The sequence below is a fragment of the Gorilla gorilla genome, chromosome 16 (genome assembly GCF_029281585.2).
Source record: "Gorilla gorilla gorilla isolate KB3781 chromosome 16, NHGRI_mGorGor1-v2.1_pri, whole genome shotgun sequence".
In the NCBI taxonomy this organism is placed as follows: Eukaryota; Metazoa; Chordata; class Mammalia; order Primates; family Hominidae; genus Gorilla; species Gorilla gorilla.
The window spans coordinates 43,987,827-44,007,237 of record NC_073240.2 but is presented as its reverse complement, the minus strand read 5'-3'; the positions used below and the strand labels follow the sequence as shown (position 1 = coordinate 44,007,237).

At 39.9% G+C, this 19,411-nt stretch overlaps 2 protein-coding genes across 15 annotated transcripts in view; both read right to left on the bottom strand.

Annotated features, from left to right (window-relative positions):
* Window positions 1-900: 900 nt before the first annotated feature.
* CCNDBP1 (cyclin D1 binding protein 1) lies at window positions 901-10,845 on the bottom strand. Of its 4 annotated transcripts, XM_019010897.4 has the most exons (11): window positions 10,489-10,845; window positions 10,240-10,299; window positions 9,886-9,965; window positions 6,836-6,917; window positions 5,965-6,061; window positions 5,718-5,791; window positions 5,074-5,150; window positions 4,443-4,723; window positions 3,309-3,369; window positions 1,643-1,689; window positions 901-1,377 (listed from the first exon to the last, which is right to left on the bottom strand). In XM_019010897.4, the coding sequence occupies exons 1-11, from the start codon at window positions 10,595-10,597 to the stop codon at window positions 1,263-1,265; spliced, it is 1,083 nt and encodes a 360-aa protein (XP_018866442.3). In that variant the 5' UTR covers window positions 10,598-10,845; the 3' UTR covers window positions 901-1,262. The 4 variants fall into 4 exon arrangements, with proteins under 4 accessions (XP_018866442.3, XP_030857968.2, XP_018866441.3 ...); XM_031002108.3 differs by lacking the exon at window positions 9,886-9,965 and having other exon boundaries at window positions 10,489-10,699; XM_063698510.1 differs by lacking the exons at window positions 901-1,377; window positions 1,643-1,689 and adding an exon at window positions 1,698-2,023 and having other exon boundaries at window positions 10,489-10,772.
* A 108-nt stretch (window positions 10,846-10,953) lies between these two features.
* The window catches only part of TMEM62 (transmembrane protein 62), a 53,671-nt gene continuing 45,213 nt past the window's right edge, over window positions 10,954-19,411 (bottom strand). For 7 of the 11 annotated variants that reach the window (XM_031002082.3, XM_031002105.3, XM_063698507.1 and 4 more), the window contains 3 exons: window positions 17,415-17,519; window positions 14,791-14,909; window positions 10,954-11,838 (listed from right to left, as the gene is read on the bottom strand). In XM_031002082.3, the coding sequence (XP_030857942.1) occupies window positions 11,512-11,838; window positions 14,791-14,909; window positions 17,415-17,519 (551 nt within the window). In that variant the 3' untranslated portion in view covers window positions 10,954-11,511. Of the gene's footprint in view, window positions 11,839-13,259; window positions 13,319-14,790; window positions 14,910-17,414; window positions 17,520-19,411 lie in introns of all 11 variants that reach the window. The other 4 variants (XM_031002083.3, XM_031002107.3, XM_063698509.1 and 1 more) reach the window with 2 other exon arrangements.

Here is a 19,411-nt window from a genome sequence, read left to right as displayed (position 1 = left end):
TCCAGTAGAGAAATATAAAAGTATATAAAAAATAGGCTCTATATGAAAGGATAAAAGAACTAGACTCCTGTTGTACAAAGTTATTATTTTGTTTATGTTATTTTGTTGCCTTGACACTCTGTCAGTTTGATTTTAGTTCCTTCCCTTTATGACACTTGTTAACAATACAAAATGGCACTTCAAAACAGTAAGTTAAAACTCATTTGGCTTAAGGAATTTCAACCCCAAGTATACATTAGTCACTCAAAGAATGACTGCTGTTGCTGATTATACCTAAAGACAGCAGAAAGGCATATGTTATGAATTACACCTACAGAAGGAAGATGATGGGCATGAGAGGTGGCGGAGACCTGTAGGACATGCATAATGCCCTATTCAGCTCACCAGAATATACATCATTATAGGTTTACACTGCTTTCCAATATGCAGTCTTCTAGACTGATGCAAAAGTATAATTAAGTGGTGATGGTTTTGCAAAAGGATGAACTGAAAAGGCCCTTAAAATTACATAAAATCTCTTACACACTAAAAAATTTTTGATTTATAAAAATTTGGTATTTACATTTGGGGACACACGTAACCGAGGACAACACAAGTATGTATAAGGAAAATAAATCTGTTCAATAAGGTGGGCAAACCCAACAAATGAGCTCAATGCCAATATATTTTAGAGACATGGAGTAATCTGTGATAATATTCAGAAGGACTTGCTGATAATAATATATAACATGGTGAAATACTAAGATGAATTTTGGAGTCATCTTTTATAAATAAAGTGTTTTGTTCTAAATATACTTCTGATTAGAATCAGATTTTTAAACCTACAAACCCAAATGAAAGCAATGTTCTAGTCTCAATCCACTGTATTTCTGGTAAAAAGAAACTTTGAAAGGGCACTCATTTAATCACTGGCAAGTTAGCATTTTATTGAGACCATCAACATCTTTACAATGAAAACAACATACTTTACTGCAAAAAGAGAATAAGGCAGCTTTCCTAGGAATCTCTGAGAAATGACTCAGGAATGAGAAATCATGCAATTATTTTTCATATATAGCACAGAAAAATATATTATACGCATATGGTTTATAAATAGGTGCCAATCTGGCCTAACCAACAATCTTTGGTAATAGTGTCTCTTGCTAAATATAGATAGGCACTCCCTTTCAATCCAGCAAGCATTCTAGCTCCATTTTAAAAGCAGATATCAGAGCCTGACCATGACGGTGAGAGGGGAAGAGAGTACAAATGAGCCTGAAAAGTCATAATTCAAGTTCACTCTGAGTGAGCTCCTTGATTCTATTCATGCAGTGATCAATGGCATTAATAAGTAAAGGGATCCAACTATCTTCTGGCTGAGGGGTCACATGACTTGCTCTGTGAATAGAATAGGAAAGAAGTAAGTTAAACTTATTAGGATGTCAAGGGAAAACCTATCCTCAGGAGGGAGCACAGGGAAAACTAAAATTTTTTTAAAGGGAAGCTTCTTTGCAGAATCTCAGCTGCCCCACAACTGAAGCTGAAAGAAAATCCCACACCCACCCTTTCCCACTCCTTGAAATGGGGGCTAGGGAGTTGAGAACGTCTGGACAGCATTTCCGTTTTACTCTCAAAAAGCTATCTGAGAAGTCTTCATACTTACTTTGTAATTTCAAGTGCCTTCTTTAAAACAGATACAAGTTTCGCAGACTAGAAAAGAAACACAGAAGTTATTCACCCTGAGCCCTACCATAAAAAGGTGAGTTCAAATATTTTTAAAGACCCAAGTAATAAAAAAATTATTTAGAAAAAGGACCTGAAGGAAGTATGCAAAACTAAAAATGCTGATTAGGTTAGGGTGGCAGGATTACGGGTTCTTTTCTATTTAGCAAGATCTTGTTAATACTATTGCTATAACATTTTAATAAGATTTTTTAGATCTAAAATATTTTCAATTTAAAAAAGGATAGAAAAAGGAAAATGTAACCTGAATTGGTCCCAAATGCTGATAGCTCAAAATATAAAGCAGAAATGACTATGGTTCCTTTTTAAAAAAAAAAAAAAAAAAAGCGCATTAAGAATTTTAAGAACACCAATATAAGGATAAGATGGAGATGTTTAATATAAAATATCAATACATATAAGATGCATATGTAGTACACATTTTAAAATTGCTAGAGCAGATACTATGTTTGGGATAGCTGACTAGGCATATTGCTAAAAATGTTTATTTCTTAGGAAGTCAATTTTTTAAAAGTTAATGCCAAAAAAATGTTAATGCCCAAAAGGATCCTATTCTACTTCAAGGTGTTTATACATCATGAAGACACATCTGATGAATCTAATTTCCATTATCCAATTTATCAAATATTACTAGAATTGATACATTCAACTGTAAAATATAAGCCATTTGGCAGTTTTACTGCTCTTTCCAATAACATTAGAGAGAACAGAACTCTCTCTAGTAAAGGGCACAGAACTTCAAAGAATACAATAAAATCAGATTTTTATAAGAAAGTTGACTCTCCATAGTTAAATCACACAATGTGTTTGTATTAGAACAGAGTATGTTTCTGGAACACTTATTTCTGCCTTGTCTAGAAATCAGAAACGTGTGACCTCAGCCAGCTACTTCATGAACAGCTGAAGTTCAATCTAATTGCTGCCTAGTCTAGAAATTAGAAACTTGTGACTTCAAGTTGAGAAGTTCCTAAATTACTGTGTAATTAAGACTTTCTTTTCAAAGAAGGTTTTTTTTTTTTTTTTTTTTTTTTTTTTTTTTGAGACAGAGTCTTGCTCTGTCGCTCAGGCTGGAGTGCAGTGGCGCAATGTTGGCTCACTGCAACCTCCACTTCCCGGCTTCAAGCGATTATCCTGCTTAAGCCTTCCAAGTAGCTGGGATTATAGGCGCATGATGCCCGGCTAATTTTTGCATTCTTAGTAGAGACAAGGTTTCGCCATGTTGGCCAGGCTGGTCTCAACTCCTGACCTCAGCTGATCCACCCGTCTCAGCCTCCTGGAGTGCTGGGATTACAGGTGTGAGCTACCGCGCCCAGCCTTAAAGCATCATTTTCTAAGGCCTTTGGGCTTTTCTAAATGATTACCCAGGTGATTATCGAAGAGAGAACTACCGAAGCTCATGGCTATTGTAATTCAATTTCAGTGAATATTTATCAACCCCAAACGCATGCAAGAACTGTGACATTACTGTTGTACTTCCATCCAAATGTGACTAATAAATATGTAGCCTATAGCTTAGAGGAAATACTAGTGATTAGTGAAATTCTGCCCATTTGTTCTGTAGCTATTCCCTCAAAGCCAGTACTTACATTGATTCGCACGGTCAGGTGACACATAGGTGGATATATGCTCAGAGCCAAATCATCCACACTAAGAGCAGAAAACAAAAGTAATCATTAACAAAAAAAGAAACGCAGCCAGGTTGTTTCTAGTACACAACTATGGATGTCAACAGTGAGAAACTGTCCCAGAAATGCCTGTCAGTTTTTAGAATTGGGCAACTGGGCAACCAGTACAGAATGAGTTCAACCAGTCTTTATTGAAACACCCATACCCCATTTCACTAGGAAGCTGGGGGGGAAATTCCCTTGGTTCATAGTAGGGTGCATGATCAATTCAGTAAAAAAATGTGAGGATGTGAAACCATCAGTTTAATAACTAATATAGGCAGGCAGGCTTCATCAGTGGAAGCTAAAATTAGAGTAAAATATACCTTTACTAAAGTGAGCACCACTTTAAGTAATCAAATTTAGTACCACCAATAATGAGGCAAACCAACATCATGTGCCTCCCTAATATGATAAAATGAGATGTACAAAACACTTAATTATATGATATTCTTGCAAAAATGAGAACTAACAGTCACGTGAATCCAGGTTGTTGGATATTTTACAAGACAACTGTCCTTGTTTCTTTTTAAAATGTTGATTAAAAAAGACTACAAAGGATAGGAACTGTTCTAGATTTCAAGAGACTAAAGAGATGACAATTAAATGCAATGTGGGACCTTGACAGAACCCTGAATTTATATGACATTTTAGATAGAGACAACTGGGGAAATCTGAATATTAGATAATACTATTATATTCAATGTCAAATTTCTTGGATGTGATAATAAGAGTAGGAATAAGAGTACTTCAGGAGATACACACTGAAGTATTTAGGGGTGAAATGTCACTGCTGTCTGCAATTTACTCTCAAAACGTTCTGGAATAAATATGAAACAGCTATCTCTTGAGAAATAAACCAATATAGGAAAAAATGTGAACAATAGGCAAATCTAATAGAAGGATGTAGGGGTGTTCACTGAAGGTACTTTTTAAACTTTCCTATAGGTTTGAAAAATTTCAAAATATAAAAAAACTGGGAAAACCTTGAGGTGACAACACAAATTGAGATCAGAACACTGCTGCTCAGATGTTTCAAGTGGGGATCCCGCTTACCTAGGGCTGATTTCATCAGAAATATCCACAATGTCGTCCAGCTGTGCCACCTGATCCTTCTTCCCATTTTCTGCCACTAAGATCCGAATTTTCTTCAGGCAGGCTTTGGATGCTCTCACCAGCGCAAGGCATGGGATTATGAGCTCTTGATCGTCCTCTGACCAATACAAGTCCTGATTGCTGGGAAACCCCAACACATCATCCTCATCATTGTGGTTGTCAGAGTTGTTCTCCTCAGTATCATTCAAGAGGCCAGAGTAAGGGTCACATTCTTCCACAGCCTAAGACATACCATGATGTATGTGAATGCAAAAAAAAAAAAAAAAAAAAGGAGGGGCCTATTATTATACTTTTACCACCATGTCTTAGTTGTCCAAAAATCTTAGCCAGCCACTTCACTAAGGGCTACAGAGTTGAATCACTTCATAAACCCTGTTCTCGCTCTCCTTGTCCAGTAAGGGAACACAGAGGTGTGGTACTAAATCAAACACTAACAAGCAGTGAGAGATGGAAGACAGAGGACAGTAGTGAGAATGGGACCTATCTGGTCAATGCTCAGGAAATCTCTCTTTATAATTAATTCTCATCTACTAGTCAAGGAGTTGCCTTCCAATGATGGAGGTCCCCTCACCTGCTCCATTTCTTCATGTGCATCCTTCACAAAATCCACATTCTTGGTCAGCATCAAAAGAGCTGCAGCTTTGTTATCTATGAGTGAAAAATCAGAAGCACTAGAATTAGAGGAGAAATCCAACAATTTTCTTACGACTGCAAGGAACAATCACATTGTTCCTATTGATGGGAGTGCCAAGGACGGTTGACAAGGGTGCGGGTTTAATAAAAAATTCTCACTACATCCCCTGGTATCTAGATAGGGGTTTAAAAAGCTTGTATTTTATTCACAAGAAGAAATAAAATGGTCACATGATGTTTATCATCATGGTCCTCTTGGACAACCACTGTTTTGGCCTAGCTGTCTCTACCTCATAACTGCTTCAGTGTGCTCCATACTACTACTCTTGGGGTAGGACTAGGAAAACAAACCATACTTGTTCAACAAGAGACAGCCACAGCAAGGGGGAGTGGAATTTAGAAGTATGATAACTAGAGAATGACAAAAAGTATTAATACCTACCTATTAATTTCAGTAATAAAATATATATATTTCACTAGACTGTTTATATAAATTCAAATACATGTTACAAAGCTGGAAGCTAGACATGAGGTCTCTTTGCTTTGGCCAGCAGACATGGCCCACTGCCCACTTTCACTCACCTCTTGGTATCTGAGGCATCTGCTGGCACGCAACCCAGACACTGTTGTAGGAAATAAGGTCATTGTTCTCAGGGCTGGAGAAAGAAATCAGTAAGGATATATTAATAACCTAGGTTCCTGTCTCCTAAAAAGCTCCTTCCTGCTGGTCATTACTCTCAGCTGTCAGTAACTTTGCTGTTAAAATGAGCTTTTCCCCTCGGAGGCAAGGAACCCCAATAACTGGTAACCTAAACTGTGGCATCACTACCTCTGAGTTGGAGTGACGGAAAGTACTTCCATGAGCTGAGCCATGCCATCCACGATGTCCAGGGTGGCGCCCCGTACCAGCTTTCTCAGGGTGATCCCTGTGGCCAAACCCAAAGAATAAGCAGCCTGGTGTTCTTTTCAGAAGCACCATCTGCTTTCCTGAGTCTAAGCATTACAGAACTATAAGGTAATGTATACCCACATGCTTTAACCTACATGCTAACACAAAACTAAGGTCTTACTTATATCCCCATGGCATTTTCTTGCCCCTCCTGCCATTCCTTAGTGTTTTCTTCAAAAGAGATCTGAAACAAAATCTTTCCGTGACACCATGTATTCATTCATTAAGGACCATGATCTCTTAACAACTGTAGATGAAACACTTGAAGTTTAAGCCACTTGAGTAACCCTGAAGATCCATGACATGTATTCAGTTATAATTTTGGCATGATTATAATCAATGCATGATTCTACAGGCAGGGCTGGAGGCCATTTAACCTATGAAGATGTTCAGAAATAGGGTGAGATATAATATGGGTGGAGGACAGTAAGGATGGCCTGAGCCTGCATATGGGGCTGAGAGCCAGCCAGTATCTGTGGTGTTAAAACGGGTTGAAGAGGGAGAAGGCTGTGAGAATTAAAAGCCTTACGAGTCAGGCAAGGCAGGGGAGATGGGAAGTCATAGGAACAAAGCATCTGTATCTTAGAATAATGGCTTGTTTATATAAGTCACTTACATTACAAAATTATCCTTGACTGTATTTTATGGGAGAAAGTTACATGTTCAAGTTGGGTAAAGGTAAAAGTCACAAGACATAATCCACAATATTAGCAAAGATCTACACGATAAATGCAACACTTATGTGGCTTACCCTGATCCTTTGGAAGCAAATAGTACACTGCAATAAATGCCTTGATGGCAGCATGGACTTGTTCACAGAACTTCTGGGTTTCCTATGAAAAAGGAAACAGATTAGATCAAAGTGGTCAACGCTTCTACTGTGGAATACAGCAGATATTTCTTTTCTTTTTCTTTTCTTTCTTTTTCTTTCTTTCCTTCTTTTTTTTTTTTTTTTTTTTGAGACAGTCTCGCTCTGTCACCCAGGCTGGAGTGCAATGGCACAATCTTGGCTCACTGCAACCTGCACCTCCCAGGTTCAAGCAGTTCTCCTGCCTCAGCCTCCCAAGTAGCTAGGATTACAGGCACCCACCACCACACCCAGCTAATTTTTTGTATTTTTAGTAGAGATGGGGTTTTGCCACGCTGGCCACACTGGTCTCGAACTCCTGACCTCAGGTGACCCACCTCCCTTGGCCTCCCAAAGTGCTGAGATTACAGGTGTAAGCCACTGCGCCCGGCCTAGGGCAGATATTTCTACAACATCATCAAACATTTTCTGAAGTCCTGGTATGAAGGCAGGCCTACTATACTCATCACATACCAGAGAGGAGTTAGCTATATAGTAGACATTGGGCTGACAACTCAATAAACCATTAAGAAACAGCAGGAAAAAACTTATTCCTGATACTCTGTATCCCAAGATATTCATGATATCTTAGACCGGGAGCTGGCAAACTGTGGTCCTCAGGCCAAGTCAGGCCCCACTGCCTGTTTTTGGAAATGAAGTGTATTGGGACACAGCCATACTCACTGGTTTAAATGTCTGTAGTTGTGTTTGCTCTATAAGGGCAGAGTTGGGTAGTTGGTTACAAAATCTAAAATATTTACTAACTGGCCCTTTACAGAAAAGAGAGGGAGGGAGAGAGACAGACAGACCAACTGACAGACCATGGTTATTAAACCATTAACCAGGTCTCTCTCTTTTTTTAACAGAATCACAATATGTAACTAAAGGTAACTAGCATGGACTCGACAATGCTCCATGTTAACTATTTTCCTTCTAGGTGGTCACTGCCTTTCTCATCTTCCTTGTCCTCAATTTTCTGTTAAATTCTAAGTCAATACTATACAAATGTGGTCCAGGTTGGAGCCAGTCTACAAACTGTTTGTGACCAGTCAGGGATGAGATAAGCACAGTGACTGAGAGTGTTTAGAAACTTTTATGGCAATTTGACATTTATTCAACATCCGAGCACATACTTTTATTAAAGTATCATTCCATACAGATTGGAATTTAAAAAACAACAACAAAAAACCAACAACCACCCATCTTTTAGAAGGACTAAAGTGGTGAGATCTCAAGAAGGCAATGATGATTCATGTGTATGTATGTGTGTATATACACACATATATACATATATGTATTTATTTGAATATATGTATATACTTGAATATTTGTATATATTTCAAATAAATCCAAATTCTAACTTTTCATCTATGAGTGAAACTACTGTCCTGAGCATGTATAGAAAATCAGTTCTATGCTGCCTCCTTGTGGTATCTTACTTGCAGTGAGTTTTAGCAGCAAGTCCTAAGTGCATTTGAAAGAAAGGGGTTAGCAGATAAGAAAAATAAGGTAATATTAACTACTCTTTTTGAAGTAAGTATTTTCCATGAATCTTTTAAAGTGCTCTCATACAATTCATCTCTTGTTTCCTCATCACAAATCTCAAAGGTAGGCCAGGCACGGTGGCTCACGCCTGTAATCCCAACACTTTGGGAGGCCAAGGCAGGCGGATCACTTGAGGTCAGGAGTTCGAGACTAGCCTGCCCAACATGGTGAAACCCCGTATCAACTAAAAATACAAAAATTAGCGAGGCATGGTGGCAGGTGCCTGTAATCCCAGCTACTCAAGAGGCTGAGGCAGGAGAACTACTTGAACCCGGTAGGCAGAGGATGCAGTGAGCCCAGACTGTGCCACTGCACTCCAGCCTAAGTGACAGAGAGAGACTCTGTCTCAAAAAAAAAAAAAAAAAATCTCAAAGGTATGTAGGAGGAGAGAGTTTATCACTGTAGGTACATGCAGCAGAAGATATTTATATCCTTTCCAAACACCTATATATATAGACTGAAAAATTAAAACTATTGACTATGAAAATCAAATAAGGCAATGAATATGCCATTTTAAAAGAATCTTACTCCCATATTAAGGATACACAACTCTAGAAAAACTGAGCATAGAGCATACGTGGTCAGAGCCAACATGTTTACTTTCATTAGTTTTATAATAAAGGAATATTTAAAATGCATAAATCTTCGTTCTAGCAATTCTACTTCTGGGAATTTTTTCTACCGATATACACACATACACAGAATTAGGTAATTCATCACGACACTGTTTGCAGTAATTCTAAGTTGGAAGGTCCAGAACAGTGTTTACGTATCATTTGTGTAAAAAGAAGCTGACACATACAAATAAATGTATATGAATGTATATATGCACAGAATATACGTGGAATAATGCAAAAGGAACTGGGGGAGACAAAAATGAGAAAGTGGGTGGAAAGGTAAACTTAACACACTTAACTTTGATATCTGTTGAATTTTGTACTATCTACATATGTTACTGATTAAATATAAAAAATAATATAAAAAGGGTATTATGCAGTATAACAGAATAGGTAGCTTAGACATCAGATAGACCTTGATTTAAATTCTAGCTCCCCTGCTTTTTTTCAAATCTTAACCTGAGCTTCTGAGCCTCCTTGCTCATCTGTCAGATGGCCATCAAGTATGTGAAAACACCCAGCAAATAAAAAGTGCTTAAAAAATTATCAGAAGGGAAACAACCAGGGTAAACTTCAGACAGAACCAGTATTTATAAGACCTGCCTACTCCGCGCCAGGAACTGCACTTGGCAATTCGGTCTTCACAACAATCCTGTGAAGTAAAAACGGTAACCTCACTGAACAGATGAAGAAAAGAAATCTCCTGGCGTGCGTGCAAAAGGTGGAAAGAAAATTAGAGGATTCCTAAGGTGTAACTCGGCAGCCCAAGGATTCCACGAAAGTGAAGCCCACCTGTGGAGACGGCAGTGGAAGCTGAGAGAAGACTGTGGTCAGAGTCGTGGCTTCCCTTGACACAGTCACAGCTGCCTCATCTGGGGGGTGGCCGAAGAGGAGGCAGGTGCCAATACGTTAGTGCTGCACGGACTTGGAAGACTTCCCTTACCGACCGAGACTTCTCAAAAACACCTCCCGAGTGTCGAGGTTAGAATTCTATTTCACCCTCTCAGGTGCTGAGGTGGGTAAGGTACCTCACAGAAAGGATGCACCGGGGGAGGGCAGTCCCCTCCCTGGGGGACAGCGGGAGGAAAAGGGGTCGGGACGCTGGAGGAACTGAGGCAAGGGGAGCCCGGAAGGAGGCGCACTCACTGAGTCTTCTCCAGAACATCTCTCGATTAAACTCCTCGGTGGTCTCCTGGGCTTCGCCGACTTGTGGGTGTGGCGTGTGGGGGCCGAACGGTGGCGAATGGAAAAGCTGAGGTAAGCGGAGCCACCTCCCTCGCCCAAGGCCGGCTCCCCGCCGCTGCCCCAGCCCGCCCTCTCCGCGACCCCGAGCCCGGCCTCTCCCCGACCCCGAGCCCGCCCCTGCCGTCGCCCGTTCTAACTCCGTCAGCTCACCCCGCACTCGAGGCAGGAGCAACCGCAGCTCCTCCGCCAAGTGCCGGAGCTGCTCCAAAGGCGAAGCCAGGGTGGGGACTGCGGCTGCAGGTGCAGTTGCGCTCGCCATCTCAGTCGCTTGCCGAAGGCCGCAAACACAGGCCTCCGCTGCCACTGCCGGAGCCGCACTGCGACAGCCGCTCCACTTCCGGGCCACAGCGTCAAGGGCTCGTTTCCGGCAACAAGCCGTCCAGCCCCGTCCCAGAGGCCCTGCCCTGCCTCCTCCCGCCACGAGGCCCGGCCCCGCCCCAGAGGTCCAGCACCACCCATCCCATTATCAGAGACCAGGTCTGGCCTCGCCTCCTCCCGCCCCGCCCTGTCCCCTGAGCTACAGCACCAACCATCCCATTCTCAGAGGCCAGGACAGGCCACGCCTTCTCTTGCCCCTTAGGCCAGGCTACACAAGCAAGCCTCAGGCTCACGGTCTTTCTTATTCATCCTTCATTCATTTATTTGATTAGTTGAAAACACTTCCGACTAAGGAAGCAGAGAGCCCACAATCCTGTGGGAAAACAGGCCTGGGAACTAATATCTCAGGGGTAGTCAGGGTCGGGCCCAGATCCTCAAAGGTTCCCTGCCCCTGAAATTGCACCTTTGACAGCTGCTGAATTCCAAGCACAGCGGTAACTGCTTTACATGGGGTAACCCTAAAAAACACACTGGGCCTCAGACACTCCCGTACACACACCCAAACCCTACCCTGTGGATGTCCTAGATAAGGGTTTTCTCTTCACAAAGGTAAATCAACTCTTTGCCTCCTTAGGGAGGGAAGGAATAAAGGCATTATTTTTGAGACTTTTCTGCAGTCCATTCTGCAGGTATCAGTAGTGGGTAATCCCTCCAACATCCAGGACTCCAAAAGAGCAGCTGCTCCCTAAAGCTCACCCACCAATCCTGGCCCTCCACCTGCTACTGGGGTAGAGGCCTGGGCTACAGACACAGAGGCTGGGCTTCTGCCCAGCTGCCAGTGGTGAGACATGGCCTTCAGGAGCTCAGATGGCTTTTTAACTGCACCATGAAGATTCCAAACTTGGTGGAGTTCAGTGTCCACACACAACGAATGAGAACAGGTGTCAGCAGTGTCAACCAGGTCCGCAAAGGGGAGAATAAAAAAGCTAGGGTGCCGTATGTTGCATAAAGAAAGTAGCAGGAATAAACCTGCCAGATGTACAGCAGTAGCATAAGTAGGTGAACAGGCATAATTTTCAAGTATTTTCTTTGATGGAGATGAGACCTGAAGTTGTGACCAAAGCACCGCTGCAGCAAGCTCCAACACATGTAAGCCATCAAGGGGATGTTAAAAAACGCCAGCTGGAAAAGAACAGAACCATAGCTTACTCCCAAGTCCTTGGAAGAGTTTGGTCTTAATAATGCATTATTAGTGGATCCTAAGAATATACTGCTATCTGTCTTGGCGTTAGCTAATTTACTTCAAGCACAGTTGCTTATAACACAACAGCTGACTTGTGGCTAGTTGTGTATTTGCCCATGTCCTTTTATTCATCTTAGAGGCAGGTATCATTTAATTTATGCTGAAGTCCCAACTTGTAGTACAGTATCATATACACAGTTAATACCCAATGGTGTTAAGCTGGAATTGAACTGAGTAAATGTATACACACACATACAACGACCCCTCTTTTTTGGTGGAGTGAGGGGAGGACTTGGCTATCAGTATTTTTATTCTTACCTCCATTTTTGTTTGAGGTAGCATGATAAGTATTGGAATATAAATTAGAATATCTAAATTATAATCCAAGTTGAGATGCTGTATGATTCATTCATTTAACAAATATTTATTGAGCACCCATTATGTAGCAGGCATGAGCTAGGCTCCAAGTTGGGGACACAATGGCAAACAAGTTAGAAAAGGTCCGTCATAGAGCTTACATTCTAACAGGGAGAAGACAGACAAAAAAAAAAAACAAACAAAAAATATAATTACAGATCGTGATTAGTTCAATGAAGGCAAGAACTGGGTCATGAGAAGGTAACTGGGAGAAAGGCTCTCAGAGGCCAGAAGGACAAGAATGAATCAGCAGAGGGAAGTGCATTTAGGCAGAAGGAACAAATGAAAAGCCCAGAGGTGGGAGAGGTCTTGGCCTCTTTAAGGAAGTGCATGCAGAGCATGAGCCAGGTGGAAATTGGGGCAGTAGGCAGGACCCAGAGCACTGCTCTGCTTCAAAGCATTTCAAGCTGAAAAGTAAGTGAGCTGATTGTAAAGTTTTTAAAAGAGCACACTGGATGCTCTGTATTAAGCTGAGAGTAAGGAGGCAAGAATATCAGGGAGAAGACCCAGGCAAGAAATAATTACAACTTAGGATAACAGAAATGGAGAGAAGTGGATGGATTCAAGATATGCATTGGAAGCAGATCAAATAAGGTAGAGCTTGCTGGTGAAATAGATACAGGGTATGAAGGAAAGGGAATAATTGAGGATACATCTTGGAGAAATCAGGTGAATGGTGAAGTCATTTATTAAAACTGGAAAAACAGAGAGGAACAGGTTTGGGGTGGAAATAATGTTCCTATTAGAGAGACATCGCATGAAGTTGAGATGCCTGTTAGACATCTGTGGCCATTGGATATAGAGGCACTTGAAGTGCAGAGAAGAGGTCTAGATCAGAGATATGGATTTGGGAGTCATGGGTCTGGATGATACATAAAATCCATTATTAGTGTACTATTTATTAGAATATGAATGTAAACATTTACAAAGGAAAAAACCCTACCTTTTGGTAAGGCTCAGGATTCATTTGGTATGAGAGAGCTCCTTAGAGACAGCCTCCATCTACATAATAGAAAACTGAAATAAGGCTGGGTGCAGTGGCTCACGCCTGTAATCCCAGCACTTTGGGAGGCCGAGACGGGCGGATCACCTGAGGTCAGGAGTTCGAGACCATCCTGGCCAACATGGTGAAACCCTGTCTCTACTAAAAATACAAAAATTAGCCAGGCATGGTGGCAGGCACCTGTAACCCCAGCTACCTGGGAGGCTGAGGCAGGAGAATCACTTGAACTAGGGAGGCAGAGGTTGCAGTGAGCTGAGACCATGCCATTGCACTCCAGCCTGGACAACAAGATCGAGACTCCATCTCAAAAAAAAAAAAAAAAGAAAAGAAAAGAAAACTGAAATGAACCCAGGACCTACTCATGTATATAATGCTGCTATGCAGAGAATATTCTGGACTTGGGTCAGTGTTTGCTAGGCAGAAGTCTTTCCTACTTGGCTGTCTCTAATCCTGTTGGATCATGTTCTACTGCCCTGTTAGAAGGCCATGAACTTATTTTGAATGTTTTTGGATCTCTTCCAAAACTTCAAATTTTGGTCCACTAACTCCATTAGGTGAGTAAAATAAAGAAATTGTTAGATAAATACTTTTCAAATCTGTTTATGTAGTTTTTCTATGGATCAAGGTTCTTTGTGTGTTTATTTTAAAGGAATCGAATGTAAACCTAATACATCAGTTTGTTTCCTAAACAAGTACATTGCTAGGAAAGCCCAGGTCTGGTTTTCAAATAATGCAGTTTCCACTGAATAGCTGACCCATTTTTTTAATGTGTCTATTTTTTAGTTTCCTCCCTCTAAAATATTTTCCTTGTTCATCATCATAATCAGTTTTGGTTTACTCAGAAATCTAAAACTTTTTCTACCATAATCCCTTATTTCATTTTTTTGTCAATGAAAAAGCACAGTGAAACAAAAACAACAAAAACTTCTTTCACCTCTTATAAACACTTCATGACAAAAATGTATTTTAGGCTAGGCATGGTGGCTCACGCCTATAATCCTAGCACTTTGGGAGGCCAAGGCAGGTGAATCATCTGAGGTCAGGAGTTCAAGACCAGTCTGGCCAACATGGTGAAACCCTGAGTCTACTAAAAGTGCAAAAATTAGCCAGGCATGGTGGCGCATGCCTGTAATCCCAGCTACCCAGGAGGCTGAGGCAGGAAAATCGCTGGAACCCAAGAGGTGGAGGCTGCAGTGAGCCAAGATTGCACCACTGTGTTTCAGCCTGGGCGACAGCACAACACTGTCTTGGGGAAAAAAAAATGTATTTTAGATGTTTACATGAGAGTGGTGGAAGGAGTTTAGGAAGCACTTTAAAAGCAAATGAAGCTTTTATTAAAGACTGCCCTGCAAGTAAAGTAGGAAAGATGATCTATGGTACTTAATTCTGGATTTTGGATTTAGTTCATAACTGTTATGCAATTAGTCTGACAAGGCCAAGATGTTCTTAAATTGCTTTTCTGACTTCTTACCTGGAGAATTCCAATTATAAATGTTATGCTGCCTTGTAGGAAATGTCCATTAACAAATATCCCAAAGGAAAAGCAGCAACCAAATTTGCCATCAATGATTTCACCAAAAAACCATGGACCTAAAAGAGGCAATGGACAAAAAAGGAGGAGATTAAATAACTATAATTCTGATTACATATATCATGAGATACATTTATAGGAATAAAGCAGAGATATGAGACTAGCCATCTATAAGCATTTTATTTCATAGCCTTCCCTCTTTGCTAGTCTCTGTGTTGTACTTGATATCCTTGCTAACCAACTATTTGCTCCTTTACGCCATATTTTTTGGATTGTGAAATTGTCTTAGTAGACACTATACCTGGAACAGATATGTGTCTTATAGATTCCTGAAACAAAAAAAGCACACTCACATTTTTGAAAATTCCATTGCAATAATAACCTCAATATAATGCATTAACATTTCCTTTAAGATGTAAAGAGGTATTCCACAGAAGTTAAATTTCCAGATGATTGAGATTTACTCCTTAAAGCAAAAAAACTTCAACTACTTTTTGAAAGAAATCTTTCTAAGATGCACTCGTTAATATAATGAATGTATTTTAACCTCTTCTTGAAGGCCCACAGTCATTACTTTGTATATCAACTATATAATCACGGTTACCATGTAGAAAGTTTAACTTGCTTCAGTTTTCTCATCTGGAATGCCATGCTGACTTTTCTATCCTCTCTATTATTATTTACTGCCCCCTTCTCAGTGTGTGAGTTTCTAGGTATTATTATTATTATTATTGTCATTTTGTCTTGTAAGTGTGCTGGTCTCCATAAGAGTGTCAAGTTGTTTGTCAAGAGTGATAAGGAACAGTTAGATTTCCCTTTGCAAAATACAAATACTAGGCCAGGCAGGGTGGCTCATGCCTATAATCCCAGCACTTTGGGAGGCCAAGGCCGGCAGATCACCTGAGGTCAGGAGTTCAAGACCAGCCTGGCCAACATGGTGAAATTCTGTCTGTACTAAAAATACAAAAGTTAGTCAGGTGTGGTGGCACATGCCTGTAATGCCAGCTACTCGGGAGGCTGAGGTAGGAGAATTGTTTGAATCCAGGAGGCAGAGGCTGCAGTGAGCCAAGATTGCACCACTGTACTCCAGCCTGGGCAACAAAGCAAGACTACATCTCAAAAAAAAAAAAAAAAAAAAAAAATGCAAATACCATCATTTGCTGGCAAGAATAGGGTTCAGCTTTAAAAAGTCAGAGGCAATTTTCTCAGATATACTTTATATAAACTGCATTAAAGACATATGAGTCTAAAAAGGTGTTTTCTCTTCAGGTTTCAACTTTCTGAATGGAACAATTCTTCCCTATTAATGTATTTTGTTTTGTTTTGTTTTACAGCCCAGGAACCAAATTACTTGCTTTACCTCATTGTGTAAGACAAGCGTCAAAAACAGCTTCGACCTATCTTGAACAAGAGAACTTACCTCCAAAGGTGATCTGCCATAGCTTACACAGAATCATAAAGTGTTATATTTTCATTTGTTCTCTGGTGGGAGTTACTAATGAGCAAAGTGCAAAGGGAGGATAAAAGTGTAAAATAAAGACTAAGACTAGGCAACAAATAGGCTAATGTACTCCTAATTGACTTTTAGTCACTAAGAAACATAAGCAAAAAAGCCTAAAAGAGATTTATGGTGATTTCTGCTTTTATAAGTGTGGCTAAGTGACTTTATAAGTACAGTCATGCATTGCTTCACCATGAGGATGCATTCTGAGAGATGTGTCCTTAGGCAATTTTGTCCTTACATATCATACACAAACCTACATGATATAGTCTATTATATACCTCCAGCTCCACTATAGTCTTATGGGACCACCACTGTATATGTGGTCCCTTGTTGACTGAAATGTTTGTCATATGCCACATGATACTACTGGGTATAATAATACAACAGAAGAGTGCAGATATGCCTGAACTATTGCTCATCTCAGTTTCTCTCTTTTTTGAGCTGAATTTTTGAGAGCCACACATTAGTAAATATTCAATGAACTACATACTAAGCAAAATAGGCAAAATACCAATGGATAGATATATATACTTTTTTTTTTAGATGGCATCTTGCTGTGTTGCCCAGGCTGGATTTGACCTCCTGGGCTCAAGAAGTCCTCTCGCCTCAGCCCCCAAGTAGCTGGAACTACAGGCATGAGCCACCGTACCCACCTACCAGTGAATATTTTAATGAGGTAATAGATAATAAACACAGAAGATAGGTGTAAATTCTGATAAAGGTAATGATGGAAGTAAAACCTGTGATGAGATATAGACTAAAACTTTAAGATAGACAAAGAAGGTTGCTCTGAGGAGGTGCTATTTAAGCTTCTATTAGGTTTCTACACAAATACTAATTCTGCAGCAGTCTTCTCAGCACCCTTAAGTTAACTTGGTGTTAACTAAATGTCCTTTAAACATGTTAGGCACGAGCTTTATTTTCCAAAACCGTGTCCCAGAAAATGATTTATGAAGAATCCATGAGCCGTTTGTTATACCCTCAAGAGTCTAATTCTATTGTCAAAATTGTTAATATGTTCTTTGGCAAAATTCCCCATAATCTGTACTAATTTACTTACCCAGCACTGTATACAGGGTCAACAACAACACAGAATAGTAGAAGATGTTTATTTTGCTCAAGACATGAAGAGAAAATGAGGTCAGATTTATAAACCCTGAAGGTTCTAAAAAACATAAAGTTGAAAAATCCAGTGAACACATGCAAAGTTCAGTTTATGACATTTTCTAGAAGATTTTCATGGGCTATCTACCATATATTCAGCAAATCCTTTGTTAGATGGTAACTATACAGATGACACCACTTTAAATTCAGAATTTGGCAGGAATCCTGGTGAGATAGTTCACTTAGAATTGCAAAAGGCAGAGAGTTCGAAGAAATGGTGTAGTTGTGAGATATTTTATATATATCATAAGATACATAATTGTTATATATATCACAATATATCGAACTCATATATATATGCACATATATGTACATATACATATATATATAATAACTGAAAGCAATGGACACACCTACCAGAGCACCATACTATTTTATCTTTATATAGGTTTGAAAGATAGTGGTTTGTTCAAAGGATGATCAAGTCTCTGTTTTCTATGGAATTTAGTGTCCAAATGTACAAACTTCAAAAAGGTATATCAAAATACTTCAAAAGTAAATTAAAAGAAATATCAAAATATCTTCATTCTAATCATAAATATGAGTATCTGTCCAAATATGGTCCTTTCCTATACATTATACAGTTCTTTTTTTAAAATTTTTATTATTATACTTTAAGTTTGAGGGTACATGTGCACAATGTGCAGGTTAGTTACATATGTATACATGTGCCATGCTGGTGTGCTGCACCCATTAACTCGTCATTTAGCATTAGGTATATCTCCTAATGCTATCCCTCCCCCTGACCCCACCCCACAACAGTCCCCAGAGTGTGATGTTCCCCTTCCTGTGTCCATGTGTTCTCATTGTTCAATTCCCACCTATGAGTGAGAACATACGGTGTTTGGTTTTTTGTCCTTGCGATAGTTTACTGAGAATGATGATTTCCAATTTCATCCATGTCCCTACAAAGGACATGAACTCATTTTTTATGGCTGCATAGTATTCCGTGGTGTATATGTGCCACATTTTCTTAATCCAGTCTATCGTTGTTGGATATTTGGGTTGGTTCCAAGTCTTTGCTATTCTGAATAGTGCCGCAATAAACATACGTGTGCATGTGTCTTTATAGCAGCATGATTTATAGTCTTTTGGGTATATACCCAGTAATGGGATGGCTGGGTCAAATGGTATTTCTAGTTCTAGATCGCTGAAGAATCGCCACACCAACTTCCACAATGGTTGAACTAGTTTACAGTCCCACCAACAGTGTAAAAGTGTTCCTATTTCTCCACATCCTCTCCAGCACCTGTTGCTTCCTGACTTTTTAATGATTGCCATTCTAACTGGTGTGAGATGGTATCTCATTGTGGTTTTGATTTCCATTTCTCTGATGGCCAGTGATGGTGAGTATATTTTCATGTGTTTTTTGGCTGCATAAATGTCTTCTTTTGAGAAATGTCTGTTCATGTCCTTCGCCCACTTTTTGATGGGGTTGTTTGTTTTTTTCTTGTAAATTTGTTTGAGTTCATTGTAGATTCTGGATATTAGCCCTTTGTCAGATGAGTAGGTTGCAAACATTTTCTCCCATTTTGTAGGTTGCCTGTTCACTCTAATGGTAGTTTCTTTTGCTGTGCAGAAGCTCTTTAGTTTAATTAGATCCCATTTGTCAATTTTGGCTTTTGTTGCCATTGCTTTTGGTGTTTTAGACATGAAGTCCTTGCCCATGCCTATGTCCTGAATGGTAATGCCTAGGTTTTCTTCTAGGGTTTTTATGGTTTTAGGTCTAATGTTTAAGTCTTTAATCCATCTTGAATTAATTTTTGTATAAGGTGTAAGGAAAGGATCTAGTTTCAGCTTTCTACATATGGCTAGCCAGTTTTCCCAGCACCATTTATTAAATAGGGAATCCTTTCCCCATTGCTTGTTTTTCTCAGGTTTGTCAAAGATCAG

Excerpts from the sequence above, each read along its gene's own strand:
- CCNDBP1 (XM_019010897.4), bottom strand. The coding sequence starts at position 10,597 with ATGGCGAGCGCAACTGCACCTGCAGCCGCAGTCCCCACCCTGGCTTCG. Across the intron at positions 6,918-9,885 it reads TTCCACTGCCGTCTCCACAG|GAAACCCAGAAGTTCTGTGA; the intron begins GTGGGCTTCACT and ends CCTTTTTCATAG. Across the intron at positions 3,370-4,442 it reads TCTGATGAAATCAGCCCTAG|TGTGGATGATTTGGCTCTGA; the intron begins GTAAGCGGGATC and ends TTCTGCTCTTAG.